Genomic DNA, 23,335 nt, shown 5'->3' with positions numbered 1-23,335 from the left:
AGCATCTGCAGAGTCACTGCAGGTAAGGAGTGGGCAGGAACCGGGGGGCGGAGATGAGGGCAGGCCTGAGCCCCACAGCCCACTGGCCAGACCCCCCACCCCAACTCCAAACCCCATCTGGGTTCCTGTTACCCTGGCCCTTTAAGAATGGAGTTAGAACTCAGACTAGCTCAGGGCTGTGGTCTCCTGGGAACAGAGGGACAACAAAGGGATCAGAGATTTGGGGGGCAGGGTGGGGCAGGGACCCTCCTCAGCAGGGGATGGCGCACACAGAATCCAGTCAGGTAGAGCAGGGACTGGGGGTGGATTTCTCCTTTCCTTCTTTCTCTGGCCCCACCATCACCTCTTCCAGCCCTCACCCTGAACCATACATTCCTTTCCTCCTTTCCTCGGCTGGACGTTTCTCTACAGGCTTATTGATCCTCGCCTTTCTGTCATGACACCCACTTCCTCTGCTCCAGATGGTCTTCATTTCTGGAAACAGTTCTTGCTGATAAGAGTTTTTTAGTTGAATTTTTAGGTGAAAAAGAAATCAAATATTCTGCAAACAATAATCATTTAGTCTCATCAAATTTCCAAACTTTCCAGTTTTTCTTTCTTTCTTTTGCCAAATTGCTTTTGCCAGTACCTCTAGAAAAAGGAGGGGGGGTGTGGAGAACAGGCATTAGTAGATATCCCCTGCCTTCTGAAATTGATGCAGTATCTTTAGTGTCTCCCCCTGAAGTTTGATTTGGTGTTTTGACTTCATTCAGATCCTTAAATGAACTTGCATAGGGTTGTTCTAGGTGTGAATTAGTTATTGAATATATAATGGTATTTTGTCTTTTTAATCAGTTTTAATGTTTGTAATACAATTGAGTCTATCCCATTTATGGTTTTGTTACAAAAGCTTTATTTAGTGTTACTTCCGTCAACTCTTTTTTGTCTATTTTAAGCTTCACCCCCCCCGCCCTGTATTATATTTTGCTATATAGTCAGTGTTTCTTTATTAATCATGGTCCCCAGCCTCTACCAGTTATTTGGAAAAAGTAGTTCTGACTGGCTTTGCCACAGTTATATGCCCTTCCCGCACACTTTAGAATGCATCCTGGGGTGCCTGTTCTAAGCTATTGGGATTTTTTAAAATGCTTTTTGTGCCCCTTTCAAGAATTACATTCGCATGTCCTTTTGTTGCTGTGCATTATTTCAGTTAATTAAATATTGAAGCAAATGAAATGTTCATCACAAAGCTTTGTCTCCCAGGACTCTCAGTTTGTGAGTCTTTTTTTTTTTTTTTGGATTCATCTCCCGGTTGTCTGGGTTATGGCTTCTAGTATCTTCCCGGGAGGGATAATGGATGTCAAAGCATAACTTAGAAAGTCAGTGTGTTGTATAACCAACTCACCAGCACACCATGGAGACAGTCATCAGATTCTTATCAATGAACAAAGCCAAAAAGGTGGGGGGAGGGAAGGAATTCTATAAGAAAGTGGGGAGAGGGGAAAAGGGGGAAAAAGGGTGCTAGTCTAGGAGGAGTGAATTTTGTTTTTCTAATTAAGGCGATTAGCCAGGGACCGTCAAAGAGACCAGTCTGGGCAATCTATCCTGGAATATAAGGACTCTGTGATTAGAGAAAACAATTTCATTTTTTGTGGGTTTTCTTAAAAGTATTGAGATTTAAGCTGTGCAACTCATGTGACAGGCTGTCTGCAAATAGTGTCTGTCCGTGGCCTCTGGCATCTCCACCTTAGGCCAGGACGGCTCCACATCCCTCAGCAGAATTTCTGTGAGAGAGAGAGACTTCCAGAGTCACTGCAGGTTTGAAGACATCTTCCTTTTGCCATCATAGTTTATAGAATTTTCTGGTCTTCATATAGTCCCTTTTAAACGTCTGCAGGTGTTGTTTTCTTCTGGCATGTGAGTTGCTGAGGAAATCTGCAAGCTATTTGAATTTTTTACTCTGTAGTCTGCCTAAATATAGTTTTTTTTTTTTGCCCAGAGAAAATAATTTTACTTTGATCTGTATCAGGCATTTTATCTATCTGTCTGTCTATCTATCTATCTATGTCTATGTATCTGTGTATCAATCATTTCTTGAACTCAGTAAACGACTTTAATCTGTAGGTTCACATTTTTCTTGGTTCCAACAAAATATTGTTGCATTTTTTTCTGTTCCAATAGCTTTGTTTCCTTCCTCAGGTTTATTTTTTTAAGTTATTCAGTATTATCTTTAATTAAAGTACAAAGACTTTTTCCAATCCTGTCACCTAGGGATCATTTTATCCACTGCTCTGTCTGGCTGCCAGTCTCTTGTCTCTCTCTTCAGCAATGGTAAGGCAGATACCTTTTCCACAGGGAAGAGAGATCCTTGGTTTGTTGCCTTTGCCAATAATGAACATGTTGGAGAGCCAGGTGGCAAAGCTGTTGCCGTTGACATATTTCACATGAACTATATCAAAAGAACCAGGATGTCTGTCTCTGTTGGTGATCACACCAGTTCTCCCCGGGTTAGCATCTCCAGTCACCAGGCAGAGGTTACCAGTGTCAAATTTGATGAAATCAGTAATCTTGCCAGTCTCTAAATCAATCTGAATGGTGTCATTCACCTTGATGAGGGGATCAGGGTAGCGGATGGTGTGGGCATCATGCGTCACCAGATGAGGGGTTCCTTTTGTGACCACAAAGATCTTTCTCACTTTGCACAACTTGTACTTGGCCTCCTCAGGTGTAATATGATGGACAGCAAAGCAACCTTTGGTGTCATGGATCAGATGGACATTCTTTCCAGTCTTGTCAGCGCTGCTGACTTCCGTAAAACCAGCAGGGTAGGTTATATCAGTGTGAACCTTGCCATCAATCTCAATGAAACGCTGCATGCAAATTTTCTTTACTTCTTCACCCATTAGGGCATACTTAAGTCTCTTCCTTAGGAAAATGAGGAGGGGGAGACATTCCCTCAGCTTGTGGGGACCAGTAGATGGAAGAGGAGCAAACACACCGGTGAGTTTATCCAGCATCCAATGCTTTGGAGCTGCTACATGCTGCAGGTGCTTCTTGGGACCACGAGCCATGGCTGCGCTAGGCACGAAATGAGAGGCTTCCTCAGGTTTATTAGTCATATGTTGGATCTACAATGCAAGCCTCTGTATTTATATTTTCTTTAGCTATTTTAATCTCTTTGCTTTTTCTTAAAATTCCATATAGTTTTGTGTAGAATTTTTTTTATGTCTGAGACTGGCTTTTTATTCACAAAATATTTCGTATAGTTATTTAGATTTTAACTTACATTAGTGTATGGAAATAACATTTCAATAACTAGTTTTTATTAAGTTTTAAATTTCAATTTATAAATATTGTAATGTTATTGATATATCTAATATACTTTGTAGAAAATGAAAACAACTTTGATAAAGTCAAAATGACAGAAATACTTGATGCCTGGAAACTTCCTATTGATTCCTCTCTTACGTCCCTAGGGAGGGGAACAATGAACTGGAAAATCTGGTACTCCCACAACCTAGCATATAGGAACCACTCCAAAGTATTCCCCGAAATTAATTGGTCCTAGGAGACAGTGAGCTCTCAGGGACAAATCAAGAACATTCCTCTGTCGTTGCTGCGATGCCTCCCCCGGGCCGCACGGTGGCGCTGCGGCCATGCGGAGGCCCCGGGTGGTTCTCGGGCGCCTGGGCGCGCAGGCTTCTGGGGACCCTCAGAGCTGCGGCGGCGACGCGCGGGGCGGCCGCGGTGAGTGCAGCGGGCCGGCCTGGGGACCAGTCGCCCCGCTAGCGGCTGGCCTGGCGCTCGCCTCGGGCCTCTTGCTTAGGGGCTGGGGACGGTCCATCGTGCCCGTGGAGCAGGCCCGAGGCGGCGGGGCGCGGGCGCAGCGGGGGCCGGGAGACCCCCCCCCCGACCGGCTGCTGCCCTTCCCCAGGACCCTGCGCACGTCCCTCCCCAGCCTCCGAGCCCAGCTCCTCACTGGACAGAGGAGAGATCTCGACCTTGGATGTGGGTGGGCCCGGTGTCTGCGCTCTGATCGCGGCCGTTTCTGTTGCTCCGCAGGCCCTCCCACCTGTCACCCTGGCCCTTCTCTGCTTGGACGGAGTCTTCCTCTCCTCGGCCGAGAATGACTTCGTGCACCGCATCCAGGAGGAGCTGGACCGCTTCCTGCTGCAGAAGCAGCTGTCAAAGTAAGCTGGGATGAAGGTGGGGGCCTCGGCTGCCCGCGCCCTTTCTGCTAGGGTCACCGTGCCCCTTCATCCAGTGGTGCATTGAAAGTAACGGGTTCGCAGCTGACTCTGACCTTGGCCTTTATGTTTAATAAGGCCTCTCCCAGCTGCATCTTTCCTGTGTAACTCTGAGCATCACTGGGAGACTGAAGGGGCCCAGCACCAGAAGGTGCTATTCCCAGGTCCTTTGCAGTCAGCGTGGGCCCAAGGGGGCAGAGGGAGCCTAGTGTTGAAGCCCCCTTTGAACTGGGGGTGGACCTGGTGGGGGTCAGGCCTGGGGGCTGCACCTGGAGCCCCAGCTCAGCATTCCTTCACTTCTCTCCCCAGGGTCCTTCTTTTCCCTCCACTCTCCAGTCGCCTCCGGTACCTGATCCACAGGACAGCAGAGAATTTTGATCTTTTGAGCAGCTTCTCTGTTGGGGAGGGCTGGAGGAGGAGAACGGTCATCTGTCACCTGGACATCAGGTGTGTATCCTGCCGCCTTGGAGGCCCTTCAGCAGTTCAGTGTGGTTGGGTTCGCTGGTCAGCCCCTGGGAGGGAACTAGGGCTGGGAGCCCCCAGGCCATCACCTCTATCCCCAGCCTCCATTGCTCAGAGTCAGCGCTGCTTTCTGCCCCAGCAGGGGAGTAGATGTGCGTTTTTGTGGAATTCACTTAACAAATGCAGCTGCACACACTGGGCCACGAGAGAGATAGCAGTTTAAGCAGGGAGGGTGTCTACTCAGTGTTCCTCTCAGCAAGCTTGTGCCCCACAGAGGTCATGACCGTGAGAGCACACCTGGGCCTTCCCTTAGGTGCTTCCACGTATGTCTCGCAGGATTTTATAATGACTATGATCCCAGCCTTTCAAGTACATATTTTTCTAATAACATAGTTCCTAAATGCAAGTACTTACCTTACCTGGTGAGTAACCGAAGACTCAGCTGTCTCTAATTCGGTTTATAACATTAGAGGGAATGCTGCCTGGTTTGAGCTTGTTCAGGGAAGGCATCCAACCTTGTTAAGATGTTTTCGAGGGGCATTTTGGCTTTGGTTTTTGCCTAATGCTGACTTGAGAGCTTCATGCCTGAATGGCAGGTCGCTCCAGTAAGTCATTTCCCTTAAGGCCCAAACATTGCTCTGATCACCGCTTGCTCCCTCTGTAGGTTACCCAGTTCAGATGGACTCTCTGGCCCCTGCCGCCCTCCTGCCTCCCACCCTAGCAAGTACCGAGGTCCTAGGCCCGCTTCAAGCCAGGGAGCGGCCGCTGGTCCCCGAGGGGCGCGGGCCGGCCGGTGGCACCGCGGACGCAAGCCGGACCAGGCTTTGTATGTGCCCCGCGTGCTGCGCAGGCAAGAGTGGGCGCCACCCACTCCCCCAGGGCTCCAGGGAGATGCTCCAGCCGGAGGGCCCCCAGAAGACCCCGGAGATATGGGTGCTGGGGACCCCAGCTCTGATCAGGAACTTCCTGTGTCAGTGACTCAGGCAGCAGAGGACGGAAAAGGCCCGGGCAAAAGTTGTAAGAAAGAGTCGCTGCCGGACTCAGTGGCCGCCGAGTCCCTGGGGCCTGAGAGCCACTCAGGGACGGGACACGGGTCAGAGACGGCCACACAGCCTGGGCCGGGTCTGCAGCCCGACTTGGAAGAGGGGAATGGGAGTGAGCTGGAGAGGAGCCTGGCGGCCGAGGAGGAAGAGGAGGAGGTGGAAGAGGAGGGGCCTGGCAGCTGCTCCGAGGACGATTACAGTGAGCTGCTGCAGGAGGTGATGAGGCTCTTAAGCCCGGAAAAGGGAGGGCGGAAGTGAGGTGGGTGTAGTCGAGGGTGGGTGGGGGCCAGGGGTCATGGTGTGGAGGGGTGGAGGAGGTGCCGGCTGAGCAGGGCTGGGTGTTGGGTGATGGGGTCCCTTAGGTTGGTGGGGGAAAGACACCGGGGCCTTGCCCACAGGAATTGGGACCTACTTGGGGGAGGGGAGGAGGCTCAGGATTTGGGATCTGGGGTGTGGATTTGGGTCCGAGCTCAACCACGTAGGAGCTATTTGACGGTGGGCAAGTCATTTTGCTTTTGTTTTCTAAGTCTTCTCAAGGTAATGAGATAGGAAGTATGTACACATGCTTCGTAATGCACTACAGATACAGGTGGTGAGAATTACTCTTCTACCTGAAGCTCTGTCTTAACAAATCTCGTTTCCTTGGAGCTGTGTGCTCGCGCCTGAGCCTGACTGCTGTGTCAGTTGGGAGAGCGGGCCTCCTGTATCACTACTTTGTAGGTGAAGGATGGAGACCAGAAAGCCTTGCTTTTTATCACCCCGTTAATGAGAGAAGGAAAGAACCTGGACCTGCCCAGCTCCATCTCTTACTGACGGCAACTTTGGGTAGAAGACGTAATCCTTTGACTTAGTTTACTGATTTGTAAAGCAGGTCTATAGAATAGACTTCAGGATTCTATGAAACATAATGTGTGTCAGTGCCGGTCACCCAGTGGGGACTCCACAAAGTAAGTTCCCTCCCCCCAAAACTCATGCTTCTCCATCTTCTGGCCCAGTCTGCCATCTTGCCAACTTTCCCAGGCCCCTGTGCGGGGCACTCTCCTCCCTGCCCACCCAGAAGCCTGCAGGACTCTCCGTGTGTGGTTTTGAGAGCAGTCGTTTGAAGCGGTGTGTCAGAGCTCCCTCACTAAAGGGTCTGATCTTTCCCAGATAACGGACAACCTGACCGAGAAGGAGATTCAGGTAGAGAAGATCCACGTGGACACGTCCTCCTTCACAGAGGAGCTGCCTGGAGAGAAGGACTTTGCCCACGTGGTGGAGATCTATGACTTTGAGCCGGCGCTCACCACCGAGGACCTGCTGGCAGCGTTTTCCGAGTTCCAGTGAGTGTCAGAGAGGCTTCAGGGGGTGGGAGTTGGAGGTATGAGGGTGGCTACCCACCCTTTGGAGAGGAGCTGGGACGTCCCTTTGTTGTGGGGGACACTTGCCTGCCTCTCCCCCAATCTAGAAAGACAGACAGAAAGTGCTCTGGGCTCCACAGTCCTGGGCAGTTCGGCCTGCTGGCCAGACTGTACAAAGGAGGAGAGCCGATTTTTCGGTTGTAGACACTTTCCAGGGGCCCTCAGCCCAGTCCTGCTGGCACACGGCAGCAGACCTCTGGCTCCCTGCAAGACCACTCACCCACCAGGACCCGGGGGGCCTCCATCAGGATGCAGGATGCAGGATGCAGGCAGCTCCTGCCTCCACCCTGAGGGCCATCTCTGTGCAGGAACTATTTCTGGGGTGAGCTGGCCTTGAGCAGGTCTGGGGCAGAGTCCGCGTAGAGATGGGAGATTGGGGATATATTGAGAGAAAGACATCTCATTTCCCCCAGTTTTTTGGATCTAAATCCAATCTTTTCTCCTTTCTTCTTTTTCTAAATGCCCACCTTCTTTTCTCTAGTCCCTCTTCTCTCTTCCTGCTTAGGCTTTGAAAGCACCCCTTTCTTCCCAGCACCTTTTCTGAACACTCCTGGAACAACCTCCCTGGCCCTCTCCGAGCCTGAGCTGGAGGAAGGCTGAAGGGGCAGCTTGGTGGGGCACACGGGGCTCATCTGCCCTCCACCCCTGAGGGTGGGGCCAGCTGGGGCCACTGGTGACTTCCTCGGCCTGCGTGGCAGTGCCACAGAGAAGCCACTGTGCCGGGACTCAGGGATGCTCTCCTGCGAGGCGGGAGGACAGTCTGTCGGGGCAGCTGCATCGACATGCTTCTTTTAGGTCCTGTCCCCACATAGAAAGCTTTTGTCTCCAGCCCCGGGCCCCATGCCCTCGGCCTGGCGTGACAGCGCCTGTGAGGAGCCCTCTCCGCCCTCGGCGCGTGCTCCAGGCTGCAGTCCTGGCTCCTTCAGTTCCAGGCCTCGGGGCCCAGCCTATCAGCAGGGGTGACGCTTGTCTTTGTGCAGCTGAATGTATTGTCTTCAGAGAGTTTGCTGCCGGTGGTGGTCTTCCTCCCAGAGGAGACGGGAACTTGTCCTGGGCTCGTAGTGGAGTGTCCGAGGGTTGGAGGTGGAAGGGGCTTCCCGTAGCAGAAGGGGTTTGCCCTTTGCTCTCGTAATCACTCTGTCTCTCTTCCCCGGTGCAGAGAGAAGGGGTTCAGGATCCAGTGGGTGGACGACACGCATGCGCTCGGAGTCTTCCCGTGCCTGGCCTCAGGTAAGGCGGCTGCGTGGTGGGCTCGGCCCCTCCTCTGCTGTTTCTATAGGTCAAAATCATTCAGATGCTGGCAGTTTTGTACGATTCGAGCAGATGAGTCCTCATTCTGTTTTCTTTCAGCCTCAAGCAGTGGGTCAGGTGACCTCTGTTTTACAGATGGGGAGACCGAGGTTCCCAGGATGTCAGGTCAAGGTTACAAAACCGCTCTATGTCAAAGCAGGGGACGCAAGCCAGCCCCCAGCTGTCACTCTGGTGCTCCTTCCTCTTGGCCACTTTTCCGAGCTGCCCCTGACACACCACTGCTCACTTTGGGCATATTTATAAAGAGCCACCCCTCTGCCCTGCCTGCCTGGCCTTCTCAGAACCATGGGCTTCTCAACACAGAGCTGCGAGTGACCATGGCTGGGTCGGGCCCCATCCTCAGGAGAGCCTGAAGTTTCAGGGACAGGGGCCAGTGTCTAGGGAGAAAGAGGTCCGGGGCATGGTGGGGGCCTCAACCCCAGAGAGGGAGCCACTGAAAGGGAGGTGGGGGGTATGGGAGGAAGGAACAGGGGGTCAGGCACGTTGGCAGCTGCCTTCTGGGCTCTATCCAGCTGTGTGGCGTGGGCAGGCCACGTCCTGGCCTCAGTTTCCTCATCTGTACGGTGGCTTGGACCTGAAGCCCCTCCCAGCTCTGACGTGCTCTGTAAGTGGCTCAGGTGCTCCGTGGCCCAGCACAACTGGGGGCAGGGGGGGCACACACCCTCGCAGCGTCTTGGAAGGGGAAGGGTGGAGTTTGTTTTGAGCTCTGGGGCTTTGGAAGGTGGGGGCCCGCCTCTCCTGATGTCAGAACTGCAGCCTCCCTGTGCGGCTCCTAACCTGTGGGCTCTGTGTAGACTCGCCGTCTGAGAGCACGGATGGGCCCGTGCAGGCCTGAGGGCTCTGGGGGACGAGGGGGCTGATGGAGGTCTTCTTTTGCCCCGCCGGAGTGGCAGCAGCCCTGGCCCTGAGCTTGGAATGGGTGTACGAAGGGGTGGCATCGCCCTTGGGATGACATGTGTGTTCCTGGGTCCTGAGGAGGCCTCAGCAGGAGGGAGATGGAATGGCTCCTGGTCTGTTGTCTTTCCACAGCTGCTGAGGCCCTGACCAGGGATTTCTCCACGCTCAAAATCCGGCCCCTCATGCAGGGAACCAAGCAGTCCAAGCTGAAGGCCCTGCAGAGGCCCAGTAAGGGAGCAGGCGGTGTGGACGGAGGGCTGCGTGGGCATGTGGCTGGGTGGGCTTCTTTTCACCCCCTTCGGTTCTCTGCTGTTGGGCCCCGGGGCTGCAGTGGCCTGTGGGGTCCCCCTGCCCCACTGCAGGGGACCGGGCCACCTAGGGAGGGAAGGGCCCCATCAGGAGTGCTGCCTGCCAGCTGCTCCGCCCTGGGCTTGGCCTCCAATCACACGTCCTGCGGGCGTGGCTCAGGGAGAAGCTTGGTCTCTCTGTAGGGCCTGCAAACCATGTTTTAGAGTAAAAGAACTTGGGCTTTGGTGTGATCTTGGCCCTGGCACTTACCTGAGTTGGCCTCGAGCAAGTCACCTAATGCCTGCAAGTTGGCTTCTTTCTCTGGGAGATAAGCAGAGTAGCCTGGAGGAGTGAAAAAAAGGGCCTGCGGACCAGCCAGCGGTGGTGAGGGGCAGAGAGAAGGTGTCACATGATGGCTCCTCCCCCTGCCCTTCCTCCTTCCAGAAGGAACGATGGGGACTTTCAGAGGCCAGTTTTCCATGGCCACAAAGTGGCGGCTGGTAATACTGGCCCCGGAGAAGCCTGCTGAGGCCATCCACATTCTTGTGGATTACGTGGTCTTTGTCCCAGACTTCTTGGGGACAAAAAACATCCCGTCTGTTGATCCAAGAGCTCCAGGTGTCCCATCCTGATTTGCTTTTCCTCTCAGAGGGCCCCCAAAGCAGGGAGGGGGATAGGTTAGCACTGCCCCCCACAGTGGGAGAAGCAGGGAGGGTGCAAAGAGGTGGCAGGATTAGATCAGGGCCCCACAGAGGGCCCTCCCACCAGCATCTGGCCACACCGGGGTCCAGTTGGGCCTCAGAGGTTATCGCTAATGGCCTCTGAGGCCACTGTGGCCCTGGGAGGAGGCCATAGGCTTGAATTCAGGTCCCCACCCCCACGGGGCTTTTCCTCTTAGAGCTCCTGCGTCTGGCGAAGGAGAGACCACAGACAAACACAGCTGTGGCCCGGAGGCTGGTGGCCCGGGCCCTGGGGCTCCAACACAGAAAGAAAGAGCGGCCTGTGATGGAGAGCCAACTGCTGCCCTGAGGGGCCCTGAGAGGGCCGGCCTGGTCGGCGCCCCCACCCCCGCAGCTCAGCTGGGACCCCAACACCGCAGGCCACACACAAGAGCCCTGAGCCATCCTTGGAGCATCACTGGGCGTGGTGGGCTTTAATTTGGTCTGGGTTCAGAAGTTGAAAAATAAAAACGTAAGAGTTGTTATACTATGATGGCTTCAAAATGTGGTGGCCTACCGCCGGACACCAGGGGGTGCTGTTCGCCTCCCACGTTTGACCTGGGGCTGCGGAAGTTGGTGCCAGCCGAGTGGCCTGGGGGGTCCTGCTGGGCCTCGAAGGCATTTTTGTGCAGAGCTGCCCAGTTTTGGAGGGGAGATTACACCTGTTGTGTGACACCTGCCCAGTCCCCCCCCCCCACCCCGAGCAGCTGTGGGCTGTTGGCAGTGCTGAGGCCACAACTTTGGACGGATCCTAGTGTTACTTGCGGTGTGGGTTACACAAGGGGACCTTGCAGAAATAAACGTGAACAAGCCAAGAGACGAAATCAGGACTGCCCGCTGAGTTTGCTCCCCTCACAGGAGCGGGTGTGAGGGCATCTTTGTGGGGATGGGATCCTAGCACACTCATGTGTTTGGTTTGGGTGGAGTTGGTGCCAAGTGGCCCTACCTGGCGCTTTGAGGTCACTGTGGACCCCCGGATGTGCTGGGCCCTAGTCCGCTCTGCCACGGTGGCTGGGGGACAGCGGCTAGCACGGGCCCACCCTCACTGTGCCCCGAGGAAGAGTGTGGGCCCCCATCTGCGTCATCGCTCCTCCCCCAGAGCCCAGCCCAGGCCCTGCCCTTTGGAGAGGCCTCCCGGGAGTTAAGTCTTGAGGTCCCATCTGGTCCTCACACAGCTACTGTGCCCCCTGACAAATTTCACCAAAAAACAAGAGCGAAGAAAGGCGAGGTCCTGTATTTCTGTGGATTTTCATCACCTCCTTAAACTGCTGTTCTCAGGAGTTGCTCCTCCTGGTGGTTGATTTAAGGAGGCCCCCCTGTGGTCACGCTGGACTGGAGGGGCCCGAGGACCCACGCCTCTGCGGGAGAGACCCTGTAAGGCCGAGAAGCCCCGACTGCCCACTACGGAAAGGAACCCTGCTGCTCGGCAGCAGGGTGCAGAGGCCCAAATGAAACCCAGATGCAGGTCATAAATCTTTTATTCCAAGTTTCAAGTATGTGTAAGTGTCCACGATGACACATGGTGATCGGTGAGTGTCCTCCTCACCCGGGACCCTGGTTCTAGCACCACTGAGTTAACTGCCCACAGAACTGGAAGGACAGAGGGATGAGTCACTTACACAGGTGGGCTGGTTTTCCTTTTGAGCTATACTTTCAAAGGCCCAGATGCCCAATATTAAATGCCACTAAATTACTTTGTGCTTCAAAGTCTGTGAAAATAATATAATAGTATCTTGAAAAACAAGGACACAGGGCTGTGGGGGGCTGGGGGGAGGAGAAGCACCAGGGCTGAGCTCACCCAACCAGAAGAAGACGGTGGCAGCATTACTTACACACGTGACTAGGACAGAACAGAGCAGAGGCGGTTTGTTTAACTGGGAGAGAAGTCTAGCCAGGTTGGCTGGAAACGACCTAAGAGGAGGAGGAACAGGATTCGGCCTGACCACCTCGGGTGGTAACTCACGCTGCCAGCACGTAATTTGAGGAGGAAATGGGGTTATTTGTGGTGAGCTGCGTGGGTGGCGTCAGACTCAGAGTGGACTGTGGTTCGGGTGGGACAAGCCGACGACCACCTCCGCGCCTGGGGTCCTGGACGAGGTGGCGCTTGGCGGGCGCTGCTCCCACAGCCCCGCGGCCGAGCCCCAACCCCAGAGGCCTGTCCAGGCTGCAGGTCAGAACACGCCATCCTCGCCTTCCTCCCGCGCTTGGCCGTGGCTGCAGGGGGTCGAGACGGGCGGGGCCGGGCTGGGCGACGGGGAGCAGGGCCATCGGGCCAGGCCGCAGGTGTCCAGGGAGATGCGTTGCGGCCCGAGGGCAGGAGGTGACCACGTCGCCGCTTTACCTCGAAGAGAGCTGGTTATCTATGAGTCCACTGAAGTGCTCAAACTTTCTTTCCGTCTCCTCACTGAAGGAACCACCTGGGGGGTGGGCATCGGGGAGATGGAGTTAGGTAAACCAGATCTCAGGCCTCACGAGGGCTGGAGCCACCATCCTCCCCCAGGTGGCCTGCAGGGGCCACCTCTGTGTGATGCCACCAGGGCGGCGACAGGTGCTGGCCATCGCTAGGGCCAGGCAGGGTCAGGTGTCTTATCAGAGTCAAGCGAAGGAGTGACTAAGTCGAATGCCTTTACTTTTCACCTTCACCGAGAGCGAGGCCATCACTTTTCCTGCAGAAGAGAAAGCTCACCTTCCTCTTGTAAGCCAGGTGGCGTAACGCAAGGAAAAGCTGCTCTGTTGGCAACTGGGAGCCGCCGTGGTGGACCAGCTCCTAGCTCTCAGCAAGAAGACCATATACAAAGCCCACAAATGGCTGGAGCCCACATTTTTTGAGGTCTCATGCATAATGAGCCTTAAATAGCTTTGAGGTCTGTTTCCGTACCCTCCTCCCTCAGCCAGAGCCGGCTATGAAAACCTCCCTCCAGGCCTCGTGTCTACACTGTCCCTGCTGTGTGTGGACACGTGAGGCTGGCTCCCTTCCCCGAGGTCTTGGCCCAAATTAGAAAGCTGCTCTGGTTCCTGGAGAAAGCAGGGCAGCTCCTGCCTGGCTCCTGGCGGTAGGCTGTGCGGTGGGGACCCTGGGAGGTCTGGGGGCAGCCCTGGGGGCTCGGGGGCCTCACCTATGTGGCAGTTGTACATCCAGATGCGGTGGCCGTCGTAGCGGGTCCTGCACTTCATGATGTTGTTGGTGTAGTCAGACTCGGCCACCTCATAGTTGGGGTTAATGACAACCTGGGGGAAAGTCAGGTCAGAGGTGGGTGTCCCGCCTCGGCCACCCTCCGTCCTGGGCCCAGCTGAGATGCTGAGACTGGCCTGCCTCCATGAAAGGGAGTTCAAACACGGCAGGTGCTGTGCTCCGGGAGCATCCGGGAGCATCCGGGCGCAGTGCTGGCGGGAGATGAGGTCAGGGAGGCGGGGGGTGGAGGGAAGGGCGAAGCCTGGAAGAGTGAGACCTCCGTGCTTCTGTGTCTGGGTGTAATTCACACACAAGCACCCCTGCCAAGAGTAAGTCTTCAAAAAGGGCTTACCTCTGCTGGGTGCCCTGGGAGGGTTGAGATTGGCAGGGAGGCAGGAGCTGGGGCCTGGGGAGGGCACACAATGGCTGTTGAGGGAGCCAGAAAGGAGCCGGGGAGCAGGACGTGGGGACGGGGACCGGGCACTCTGGGGAGCTGGAGGAGGGCTTCCCGGGGCACTGGGGACCACAGTGCTCCTGGCGGTGTGACACCAGACACGTCCCTTCTGCTCTCCAGCCATGGTTGGCTCCAGGCGGTCCCCAAGCCCTTCTTGCTCACCAGTGCAGGGCCCGGGCGCTGGGGAAGACGGGGCCCCATTGCACCCCCATCCTCTGCATCATCTCAGGTAAGAGGGTGTAGCCCCAAGGAGCAGGAAGAGGAAGGAGCATCATTTTTAGGGGGCTGCTGTGAACGGACAGAAAAGGGAGATTTGGGGAGAGGAACCCAGAAGGAAAGAGAAAGGGGAAGTGGGAGGTGAAGAGACAGAAACTGGGCCTGGGGCTATGGGTGAAGGTATGGAGGACACAACCGAGACCCTCCTTCGAGGGCCCGGCCACATCTGGAAGGGCTGAGACCCCCGGAGGCTAGGTCGGTGTGATGGGGGTGGGCAGCCTGCTAGTTAAGGCACATTCTGTAGGTCTGGGGCCCTCGGGACCTTGCCCTCCAGAAGGGCCTGGGTTGACCCGTTAGCAGGCTGGCTGGGCCAGCCAGAGCTGCTGTGGAAAACAGGCCAGTGGGGGAGGGGGCCTCCAGCTCTGTGTCCTGGCCAGTGCAGGCCATTCTGGGGGACCTAGGATGTGTCCCACGTGACTTTGTCTCTCCAGCTAAGGCCAGTCTTATGTCTCGCTCTGGGGTGGCCAGACTTGTTTGATCTCTTTTCTACTTGACAACCTTGGCTGTCCCCTGCTCCAGCCCATGCAGGGCTCATGGCCCGGGACAGACAAACCCCACGCACTGAGGCCCCTCAGCTTCTTGTCCACAGACAGCCATGCCCCCAGAGAGCCCATATGAATGATCTCCACTATCCCATCAGACTCTCACATGTATGGTTCTCAATCTCGTGAGGATCTGTGGGCAGTGGCCTTAGTTCCTTAGACAGAAGATCTGCTGTGGTTTATAACAGCCCAGACGCGGAAGCAACCCAAGTGTCCATCCACAGATGAATGGATAAAGAAGATGTGGTCTATACACACAATGGAATATTACTTGGCCCTAAAAAAGAATGAATGTTGCCATTTGCAACAACATGCGTGGACCTGAAAGGTGTTATACTTTGTGAAATAAGTCAGTGAAAGACAAATACTGCATGTTATCACTTAGATGTGGAATCTAAAGAATACAACAAACTTTGTGAATGTAACAAAAAATAAACAGACTCACAGATATAGAGAGCAAGCTAGTGGTTACCAGTGAGGGGAGGGAAGGGGCAAGACAGGGGTACAAACTACTATGTATAAAATAAATAAGCTACAAGGATATATTGTACAGCACAGGGAAGACAGCCAACATTTTATAATAATTATAAATGGAGTATAATCTTGAAAAATTTTGGATCACTATGTTGTACACGTCAAACTAATACTATAAATCGACTATACCCAAATTAAAAAAAAAAACTTGAAGAAAACCCACAAACAAGCAAAATAAATAAATAAAATGGCAGTGGTAGCCTTGTGTTGGGAAAAAAAAAAAAGAAAGATCTGCTGTGGATCCAGGCAATGGTGAGAACAGGAGAACAGGAACACAGGAACCCAGTAACCCAGTGAGCCGTGCCTCTGAGCCTCTGGGCACAGCCCCTCCGCCCAGCCTTCTCCTGCCTGCACTTGGGTCCATGCGGGAATGGAGGGGCCGGGGAATCCCAGGCCAGGGCTCTCATACGTCTAAAGCTCCACATCTATCCCAAGGGAAATACTCTTTTCCACGAACATGCCTCTAAGGAGTTAACTTGCTAATGATACAGTTTAGGGGTCGGGAACACAGAATACAGAGTCGCTGTGACCTGGGTTCGCCCGGCGGTGAAATGAGGGTCATGGTGATGCCCTTCCCTGGGGGATTAAACGAGAAATGCCGGCACAGGGCGTAGGCAGGGTCTGGCCCACCATACACCTTCAACGAGCCATCGTCCTTAAGTAGATGGCGTTGTCAGAATACTCGACGCACCTTCACCTGGCAAAGTGATAGCCGACCTCAAACGTAAACCACCGCGCATGGAGTACGTGCGCAGCGACACGGATATTCAGTTTTTAAAATAAAGAGTACTTTGCTCGTAGGTTGGGCCTCTCCAAGTCTGCGGTTCTGGGCTTGCGGGTGGAAAAGTGCTTGGCTGTCTGATTCCCAGCATCTGAAATTGCCCAGGGAAACTTTCAAAGCCCCTCTGTGGTCATTTCCCTGCAGGTGCTGGTTCCTCCCAGGACTGTCTATAGGGCGGGGACAGTGGCCAGGCCCTGGGCTGGCTGGATGCCTCCTTAGGAAAGCTTTCAAGGCAGAATGACACACTTCTGGTCCCCTGCTTTGCCAGCCAACCATCAAGCCTGAAAGCGAGACGGGGGCGGAGATGTGGGAAGAATGAGAAGGCGAAACGAACCCTCTGCAGGCAGCAGTGCACCTGTGCTCTAAACAGGGAGACACTGGGGATACAGCACCCCTTGGCTCCCCCACCAGCCAGGGCCTGGCTGGGCAGGCAGTTATTTGCAGGAAGGTGGGAGGCCAAAGCCTCCTGGTTCCTCTTCATGGCGGGCCGTCCCCCTGGACAGAATATGTGGAAGCCCTGGGAAGTCCTTGCACAATCACCGGACAGGCTGTCTCTAGTGCCTGACATTCTACCATTAGAGATTCATTTCTTTGCATTGAGAATTGCCCCCTCTGCAGATCCTCTTCTATGAGGCAAACATTTTTGGGAGAGGCAGGGCACAAACACTTATGAGTGAATGGCTGGCTCTTTGTGCGATTGCTTTCGGCCTTGACAGCACACACTGAGGCAGGGTGAGGGCACTAGGAGAAATCGGGGTGGAGGTGAGAGTATAGTTTCAAAGGACACAAGAGGTGTACGTTGCCTTAGAGTCTGCGGCACAAATTCCTGGCCTGAGGACCAAATCTGGCCTACAGATGCATTTTAATTTGCCAGCGCCGGGTGTGAACTGATGCCTCAGCTCAGGTCTGCCGTTCCCCACAGGCCTGCACGCCTCACATACCCAGGTTACCTGGTGGACTGGGACGGCTTCCGGGCGTCGGACTCATGCACTATGGACAGCCTGACCTCCACGCATGTGTTTTCTGTTTAGGCGTCAACAGAAAGGAGGCTGCCTCCCCCCTTGCTAATGCAGAGACCCCTCCTCCCCTCCGTGGGGGGCTGCAGACCCCTTCTCATGCCCCTCACCTGGAACAGGTAGTCTCCAGGGGGCACATCAGTGATGTCCACCCACTGGCAGTCGATGTCATGGCGGTACATGTCCCAGCAGCCCATGGTGATGCCCTGCTCGCCGAAGTTGGCGCACTCGTAACTCTTCTGGATGTCTGCAGGCAGGAAGCCCGGTCACTACGCACCCGTGGCCCCAGTGCCCCAAGAGGCTTCCTCTACCATCTGTGCCACCCTCCCCGCAAAGGCCCTCAAGCAGCCCTGCTGGTGGCTGACATCCCCAGGCCCCACCCTCAGCATCTCTCTCACTTCCCCTAAACCCACAGCCTCTTCATTTGGGCTCAGCAGCCCGTCCTTGCTGTCCTTTCCTTTCGATGGAATCCCTCCCTTGATTCTCCACCCACATCCCATTGCTCCCTCCAGGGCCGCCAAGGGCCCCCTCCTCCATGAAGCCCTCCCTGGCCACCCTGGCCTTTCCAAGGAATCTTAGCCTGGGAAGGAAGTGTGTGCTTATCTGGGTGGGTTTGTGTGTTTACTGTTGAGATTATGTGGGGGTCGTTGTGTCTCCCTCTGGGGGATCCACATTCGGATGTGAGCTTGGATCTGAGTTGTCCCTCTGACCCTTACTGGGTCAGCCCATTGTCTGGCACATAGTAGGTGCTCAAAACTGACTTGCTGCATGACTTCATAGCATGTCAAGGGCCACGTCAAGAACTGACTCACACCCATTTGTTGAGAGGCTGCCATGTCTGGGTTTCACTCTAAGCCCTGGCCCTGTGGAGAAGAGTCAGCATGTCTCCTTGGGTCATGCCAGGATGGCAGGTGCACCCACAGGTGACACAGTGCAGGTGTGGTGGCAGACAAGGTATGTGAGTGGGACGCTGCCTCTGCCTGGGGCAGTCGAGAGAGCCTGGGGACCCCCGAGGGGGTCATTTGAGCTTGGACTTGAAGATAAGGGCCTGTGGGGCAGGGACACTTGGCGCGGGGACACAGGGAGGAGGGCTGTGGCAGCTAGAGTGAGTGGGGACTGCGTGTCAGGTCCAAGCGTCTGGACCTTATCCGGGAGATAATGTGGACCTGGCAGGGCCCATCAGCAGAGCTCTGGGGAACCAGGTGCCTTTATAGCCAGGCCTCGCCCAACCCCCTGCCCTGGTCCCAAGCTGTAGCCATGGGAGTCCCAGCAAGAAAGGTCCCATGGAGAGTCAGCAGTGGCCAGGGTGACAGAGTCCCACGCCAGGCCTGGGCTCCGGGTAAGCACAGCCGTGGCAGCACAAGTCCCCCTGGAGCTCGCTACCCCCACACACAGATACCTCCTTCACATTCCGTGTCCTCCAAGCAGAAGCTGGCTTTGTGGCCCTCTGCCACCTTGGTACCATTGAGGTTCAGCAGGTCGTAGTGGGTGAACACCTCCATGCTGTGGTAGTGCCTGGGAGCGAGAGAGGGGGCCTGGAAGTCAGTTTCTGGGATGACTGCTGCCTGTAAGCGATCGCCCAGCTGGCCATTTCCCTCTGGGGACACCTAGGGCAGCAAAGAGCAGTCCAGAGGGGCGGCCGGTAGAAGAGCAGTGGGTGACAGGGCATGAGAAAAGGGGGGAATGGACCAGAAGTCAGTAACAGTGATGCTCATGTGGGCTCTGGAGGGGGACAGCCCGCTCACCTCCCCAGGCCTCAGTTCTCTCATCAGCTAAATTGGAATAACAATGAATGTAATTAACAATGCACATAATTAACAAGGCACTTAACACACTGGCTGTCGCGGGAATTAACAAGATGCACTGATGATCACAGGTGGCACCGATAAGCTCAATATATGAGGGTATTTTTAGTGAGTGTATGTAATAACCTCCCGAACACTCAAGTGGCTGTCACAGGCTGTTCCTGTTTGGGACACTTTCTGCAGATGACCGCAAGTCAGTCTGTCTTTTGAAAACTTTTTAAGGTGGGAGTGTGGTTGGGAGGGAGGGAGAGAGGATGAAGAGGGGGAGGACACGTGGATACGGAGGAGCGGCGGGAAGGGCGGGGGCTGAGGAGTAGGGCACACGCGTGTCCTAAACCAGGTGACAGAGGCAGGGTGCAGCCTGCAGCCGGGAAGGGAGCAGCAGAAATCTGTGCTTCTGGCATCCAGCAAATGGAGCAAAAAGGAGGGGAAAAGAGGGCTCGCAGGCCCTGTAGGAGGGAGCGGGTGGCAGGCACAGCCAGTGGGCCCGGGAGGAAGCAGAGGAAGGAGGGGGCTCTGCTGCCCCGAGACTCTTGCCTCTGCGGATTGTTTACGTAAGGGTGTTCCATCTCTCCATCTCGTCACTTGGGAGGAATTGAGAACAGATGCAGATTCTTGGAGGGGCCTGTGTTTGGTGCAGAATAAACAAGGGAAACACGGCTGCTGCATGTGGCTGTGGGGCCTTCCTGAGGCACTTGGTGGCCAGGACCATCCTGAGCTGCTCCGTGTGCATCACCATTGGCTGCAAATATTCGAACATGTTTGTCTCCATCATTCCAGGGACATTCAGAACATGGGGAAAAACAGAGGAACAAGGAACCAAGTCTTGGGGAGCAGAATCACGTGTTTTGTTTCCGCGTGACCCGCGTCTCCTCTCCAGGGAAGAGGCAATGAGAGCATGACCCCGTCTCAGGTTCTGTAAGGATGGATTAGGAAAAATCACAGAAACACCTAACACAAGGCTTGTAACAGAGGGGTCCTCAGTATGTGTCAACGCTCATGACTGCTGCTGCTCCTGGGCGTGGAGAGGGGGGTTGTTACCACCACCACCACCAGCGCCACTGCTACGATTATTCCCAGGCCGACAGCGGCTTCCTGGCCTCCGAGCCTCGGCTGCTCGGCCTCAGGCTCCCTCCGCTGGAACGGGAGCAGGAGGGGACAGAGGGAGACGGGAATTAAAAGGACAGGTTTTCGGAGAGGAAATTAGAGGCTCTTTTTTCCCTTCCTCCTGTGTTGGCTTGGGCGCTAAAAATAATGTCAGAGGTTCCTAAGCTGGGCTTTTCCCAGGTCACTCATGTTTCTGGGTGAAAGGATGCGAAGCCGGGAGCCCACGGAGAACTGAACGTCACAAGGATGCATTTTGTGGCAGTTGAAGGGATGACTTTGAAAGAGCCCATTCTGGCTTCTCGAAGGAGCAAGATGAGACATGAGGTCTGACTCACTGCCTAAAATATGTCTGCATCTTTCAGAGAGGGGTTTTTGTTACCATGTTTACCAGCTGGAAAGACTGAAGAGGAATGGGTTTATGTTCCGCTGTCTAAACAAAATTCAGACGGACTCCACAGACAGACTGTTGTAGGGCTGACCTTCTCCCACTCCCCCCGCTTCCTGCAGACTTGATTTAAGAGTCTTCCCCAGCTCTTCAGTTTTTCCCCTGAGGACACCGGGGGCCGGGAAACAGCTGGTTTGGAGCCTTCTGATTTTAGCTAGCTGCCGTCCAGGAGCCTCTGGGCTTTTACCTCTGGGGCTATGTGGAAACCGCCCCTGGGGCCACATGTCTCTGTCAGCTGGCTGGCTGCAGAGCCCAGGGGTACCCACCTTTCTCCACCAACCACACATACATCCAGGAGATGCAGATCGGGGCCCCTGGGAAGTCACATCGTAGTGATCAGGGGACACTTCCTCTTTTCAGGCTGAGCACCCTCACCTTTGGAAGTCTTAAGAGGGGGCCTGATCCATGGGATAAAGATAGGGAAGTTCCGATTGGCAAAGAAGTTCCAGAAATCTAAGGGGACAGAGAATACCTGACATGAGACGGAGATCATGGTAACCTGGACGGAAGGAAGGCCAGCCTTCCACCATGAGACTCCAGAAAGCGATCCTCTACTTGGGAGGTGCTGGTGAATGCGGGGATGACAGACAGCTAGTCCAGAGCGAGAAGGGAGGTTTGGGTATATTCCTTGTTATCCTAGTTCATCTTGGGCCCGAATAAAACTCTCAGTCCAAGAATCGGTGCACGTTGTAGAGGAGATGTTCCATTCTTCACTGTTTCCCACACGAGCCACATGTCCCCCGCCCAGTGTCTCCAGGATGGACAGTCCTGGCCAGCGCCCAGCTGTGGTTGGGAAAATGCCCCTGTCCCCATTTCAGAGAACACGGAGGGGAAGGGGTGTGTTCCAGCCTCAGGAGGTGCTGCCACAAAGGGCAGGGGCCCGTCCGCTTGCTCTGCCCTGCCCTCCCCATGTGCTAGGCAGCCCCCGGCCAGAACAAAGCCCCACGGATGTGATGAGGCTCTAAAATTGGCTCATAGAGACCACATCGCATCTGTGGGGCTCTGGCCCAATACGGGGGCTGCAACGCACATGGTGGGGGGCAGGGTGGAGAGAATGAAAGGTCCCCCTTTGTAGCCGGGCCACCCCTGACTCAGAGGGCTGGTGCCTGTGCTGGCGTCCACCTCCCTGCCTCCCTGCCTCCCAGCTCCTCTCTGGGAACTTCCTCAAGGTGGGAGGGCTGAGCTGAGAGACACCGCAGGGGCTGAGAACAAGGGTGGAGCAGGGCTGCCCCGTGCCCAGCTTCATCTGGCCCCTGTCAAAACTGCGACATGATGTACCAAGTAAGCAGGTGTGACCCCACTCCCGGGGGGCACAAGAAGCAGGAGGGGGACCCCCACCAAGATCATCCACCTAGGGCAACGTATACAAGCGAGGATGGCTCAGGGCATTTTCCACTGTGTCTGTTTGGCGAGGAGACACCTAAGGGGGCCAGTCTCTGTGTTTCATCTGCAGGCTTTCAAAGAACATAGCTCTGTTCCTCACTGCAGCATCAACTGAACTGGGGGTGATGGTTTCCCCCATTCACACTAACTTGAGCCAGGGCTCCACAGATGGGCTTCAGCGCCTGTAAATCTGCTGAAATAGGATGTTAAATCTAGAAATAATTGTTTTGAGTGGAGGACGGGCCAGCTTTCATCACACTCCCAAAGGGACCCAACAGAGATCTGGGGCCAGGAGTCCTGTTGAAAGGTCCTCCCCACAGAGCCTGGAGAAGGCCCCCTGGGGCCCCGGAGGCAGGGGTGGAGGGTGTGGGGAGGCCAGAGGTTCTGTCATGGGCCAGGAGAGCGAGGCCTGAAGGGACACATGCTTAGCCAGTGTGTTCTTTCCCACCCATCCCTCCCAAAGCATTAATTGCAACATCTGCAAACAAAGAAATAAAACAGAACACAGGAAAAGCAGGGGTTGGTGGGGGCGGGGAAGGGATCAGGGTCCCTGCAGCTCCAGATGGGAAAAAACACTTCCATGATGGCACCATGTGTATTCTTAGAGGAAAGATTTTTCCTTGGAGAGCAAGCCTATGTCACAGGGAGACTCCTACTCTGTAACGTCTGGGTGGAGCGCCATATGCAGGGCAGAGATGCAATTACCTTCTACTTACAGACCCACAGGCCGCGTCAGCCCCACCTTGGACCCAGGGCTTCCGCCCATGTGCTCTCTGAAGGGAATCGGGCACTGATGTCATGACTTTAATTTTGCTCTTTGACTTCCTCCCTGCAGAAGACCTACATGCTTCTATATAAAGACCAAAACTTCTTTGGCTAATTCGGACTTTCAGGACATACCGACAGTAATTACATTTGACCTCTGAACAACGCGGAGGTGAGGGGCACTGACCCCTGTGCAGTTGAAAATCCACGTACCGCTCTCTCTGCCTCAGAAACAAAGGAGCTGATAAATGACTCACCCAAGCGCAGGAGTCCAGAAACTGTCTGGATAGAATCGGGACTCAAACCCCAATTTTTTGGATTCCACATACTATGATCTCTAATCGAACACAAACTTTTCCCCACACGGAATTAATTAAAGTTGGTAAAATGAAAATACGTGTAGGGACTTATGTATTGCAAAAAAAATCCACAGCTAAGTGGGCCCGTGCAGTTCGCACCTGTGTTGTTCACGGGTCAACTATGTAAAGGACAGTCAGCTCCCCTGAATTCTACCACAGCCCTTTCTTTTAAAATGGGTTGAACAACTCTATCCCAAAACAGGTTCAATGTGGCTAGGTCATGAGTCGTGACATGAAAAGGCAGTCAAACACAGACGTCTGATGACGACTGTGCGGAGGCTGAACAGAAAGAGCACACGCTTGGGAATCAGACAGACCCAAGTCAGGGTCCTGGCTCCCCAACGTCTTGT

The 23,335-nt window shown here is 54.7% G+C and overlaps 3 protein-coding genes across 6 annotated transcripts in view; 1 reads left to right on the top strand and 2 right to left on the bottom strand.

Annotated features, from left to right (window-relative positions):
* Positions 1-1,959: 1,959 nt before the first annotated feature.
* LOC105068965 (small ribosomal subunit protein eS4, X isoform-like) lies at positions 1,960-3,452 on the bottom strand. Its single transcript, XM_010954970.3, has one exon. It carries the CDS (start codon positions 3,096-3,098, stop codon positions 2,259-2,261), a length of 840 nt encoding a protein of 279 aa, XP_010953272.2. The 5' UTR covers positions 3,099-3,452; the 3' UTR covers positions 1,960-2,258.
* Positions 3,453-3,580: 128 nt separating this feature from the next.
* On the top strand, positions 3,581-22,979 carry R3HCC1 (R3H domain and coiled-coil containing 1). Of its 3 annotated transcripts, XR_012503453.1 has the most exons (9): positions 3,581-3,726; positions 4,042-4,169; positions 4,536-4,673; positions 5,353-5,947; positions 6,881-7,053; positions 8,291-8,361; positions 8,482-9,046; positions 9,472-9,567; positions 10,526-10,569. XR_012503453.1 is itself a non-coding variant. In XM_074355626.1 (8 exons), exons 1-8 carry the CDS (start codon positions 3,601-3,603, stop codon positions 10,654-10,656), a joined length of 1,458 nt encoding a protein of 485 aa, XP_074211727.1. In that variant the 5' UTR covers positions 3,581-3,600; the 3' UTR covers positions 10,657-10,836. The 3 variants fall into 3 exon arrangements, 2 of the variants coding, with proteins under 2 accessions (XP_074211727.1, XP_074211728.1); XM_074355626.1 differs by lacking the exon at positions 8,482-9,046 and having other exon boundaries at positions 10,526-10,836; XM_074355627.1 differs by lacking the exons at positions 8,482-9,046; positions 9,472-9,567; positions 10,526-10,569 and adding an exon at positions 22,697-22,979.
* Positions 11,807-23,335, bottom strand: part of LOXL2 (lysyl oxidase like 2) — an 89,639-nt gene continuing 78,110 nt past the window's right edge. For both annotated transcript variants that reach the window (XM_010954969.3, XM_074355625.1), the window contains 4 exons: positions 18,521-18,636; positions 17,232-17,368; positions 13,463-13,574; positions 11,807-12,763 (listed from right to left, as the gene is read on the bottom strand). In XM_010954969.3, coding sequence (XP_010953271.3) covers positions 12,684-12,763; positions 13,463-13,574; positions 17,232-17,368; positions 18,521-18,636 — 445 coding nt within the window. In that variant the 3' untranslated portion in view covers positions 11,807-12,683. The remainder of the gene's footprint in view (positions 12,764-13,462; positions 13,575-17,231; positions 17,369-18,520; positions 18,637-23,335) is intronic.

The sequence above is a fragment of the Camelus bactrianus genome, chromosome 31 (genome assembly GCF_048773025.1).
Source record: "Camelus bactrianus isolate YW-2024 breed Bactrian camel chromosome 31, ASM4877302v1, whole genome shotgun sequence".
Classification (NCBI taxonomy): Eukaryota; Metazoa; Chordata; class Mammalia; order Artiodactyla; family Camelidae; genus Camelus; species Camelus bactrianus.
This window is presented reverse-complemented; position numbering and strand designations above follow the sequence as displayed.

Bases quoted from the DNA above. Each gene is read 5' to 3' on its own strand.
- LOC105068965 (XM_010954970.3), bottom strand. From the start codon at position 3,098: ATGACTAATAAACCTGAGGAAGCCTCTCATTTCGTGCCTAGCGCAGCC.
- R3HCC1 (XM_074355626.1), top strand. From the start codon at position 3,601: ATGCCTCCCCCGGGCCGCACGGTGGCGCTGCGGCCATGCGGAGGCCCC. The intron at 3,727-4,041 runs GTGAGTGCAGCG...GTTGCTCCGCAG, and splicing joins CGACGCGCGGGGCGGCCGCG to GCCCTCCCACCTGTCACCCT. The intron at 4,170-4,535 runs GTAAGCTGGGAT...TTCTCTCCCCAG, and splicing joins CTGCAGAAGCAGCTGTCAAA to GGTCCTTCTTTTCCCTCCAC.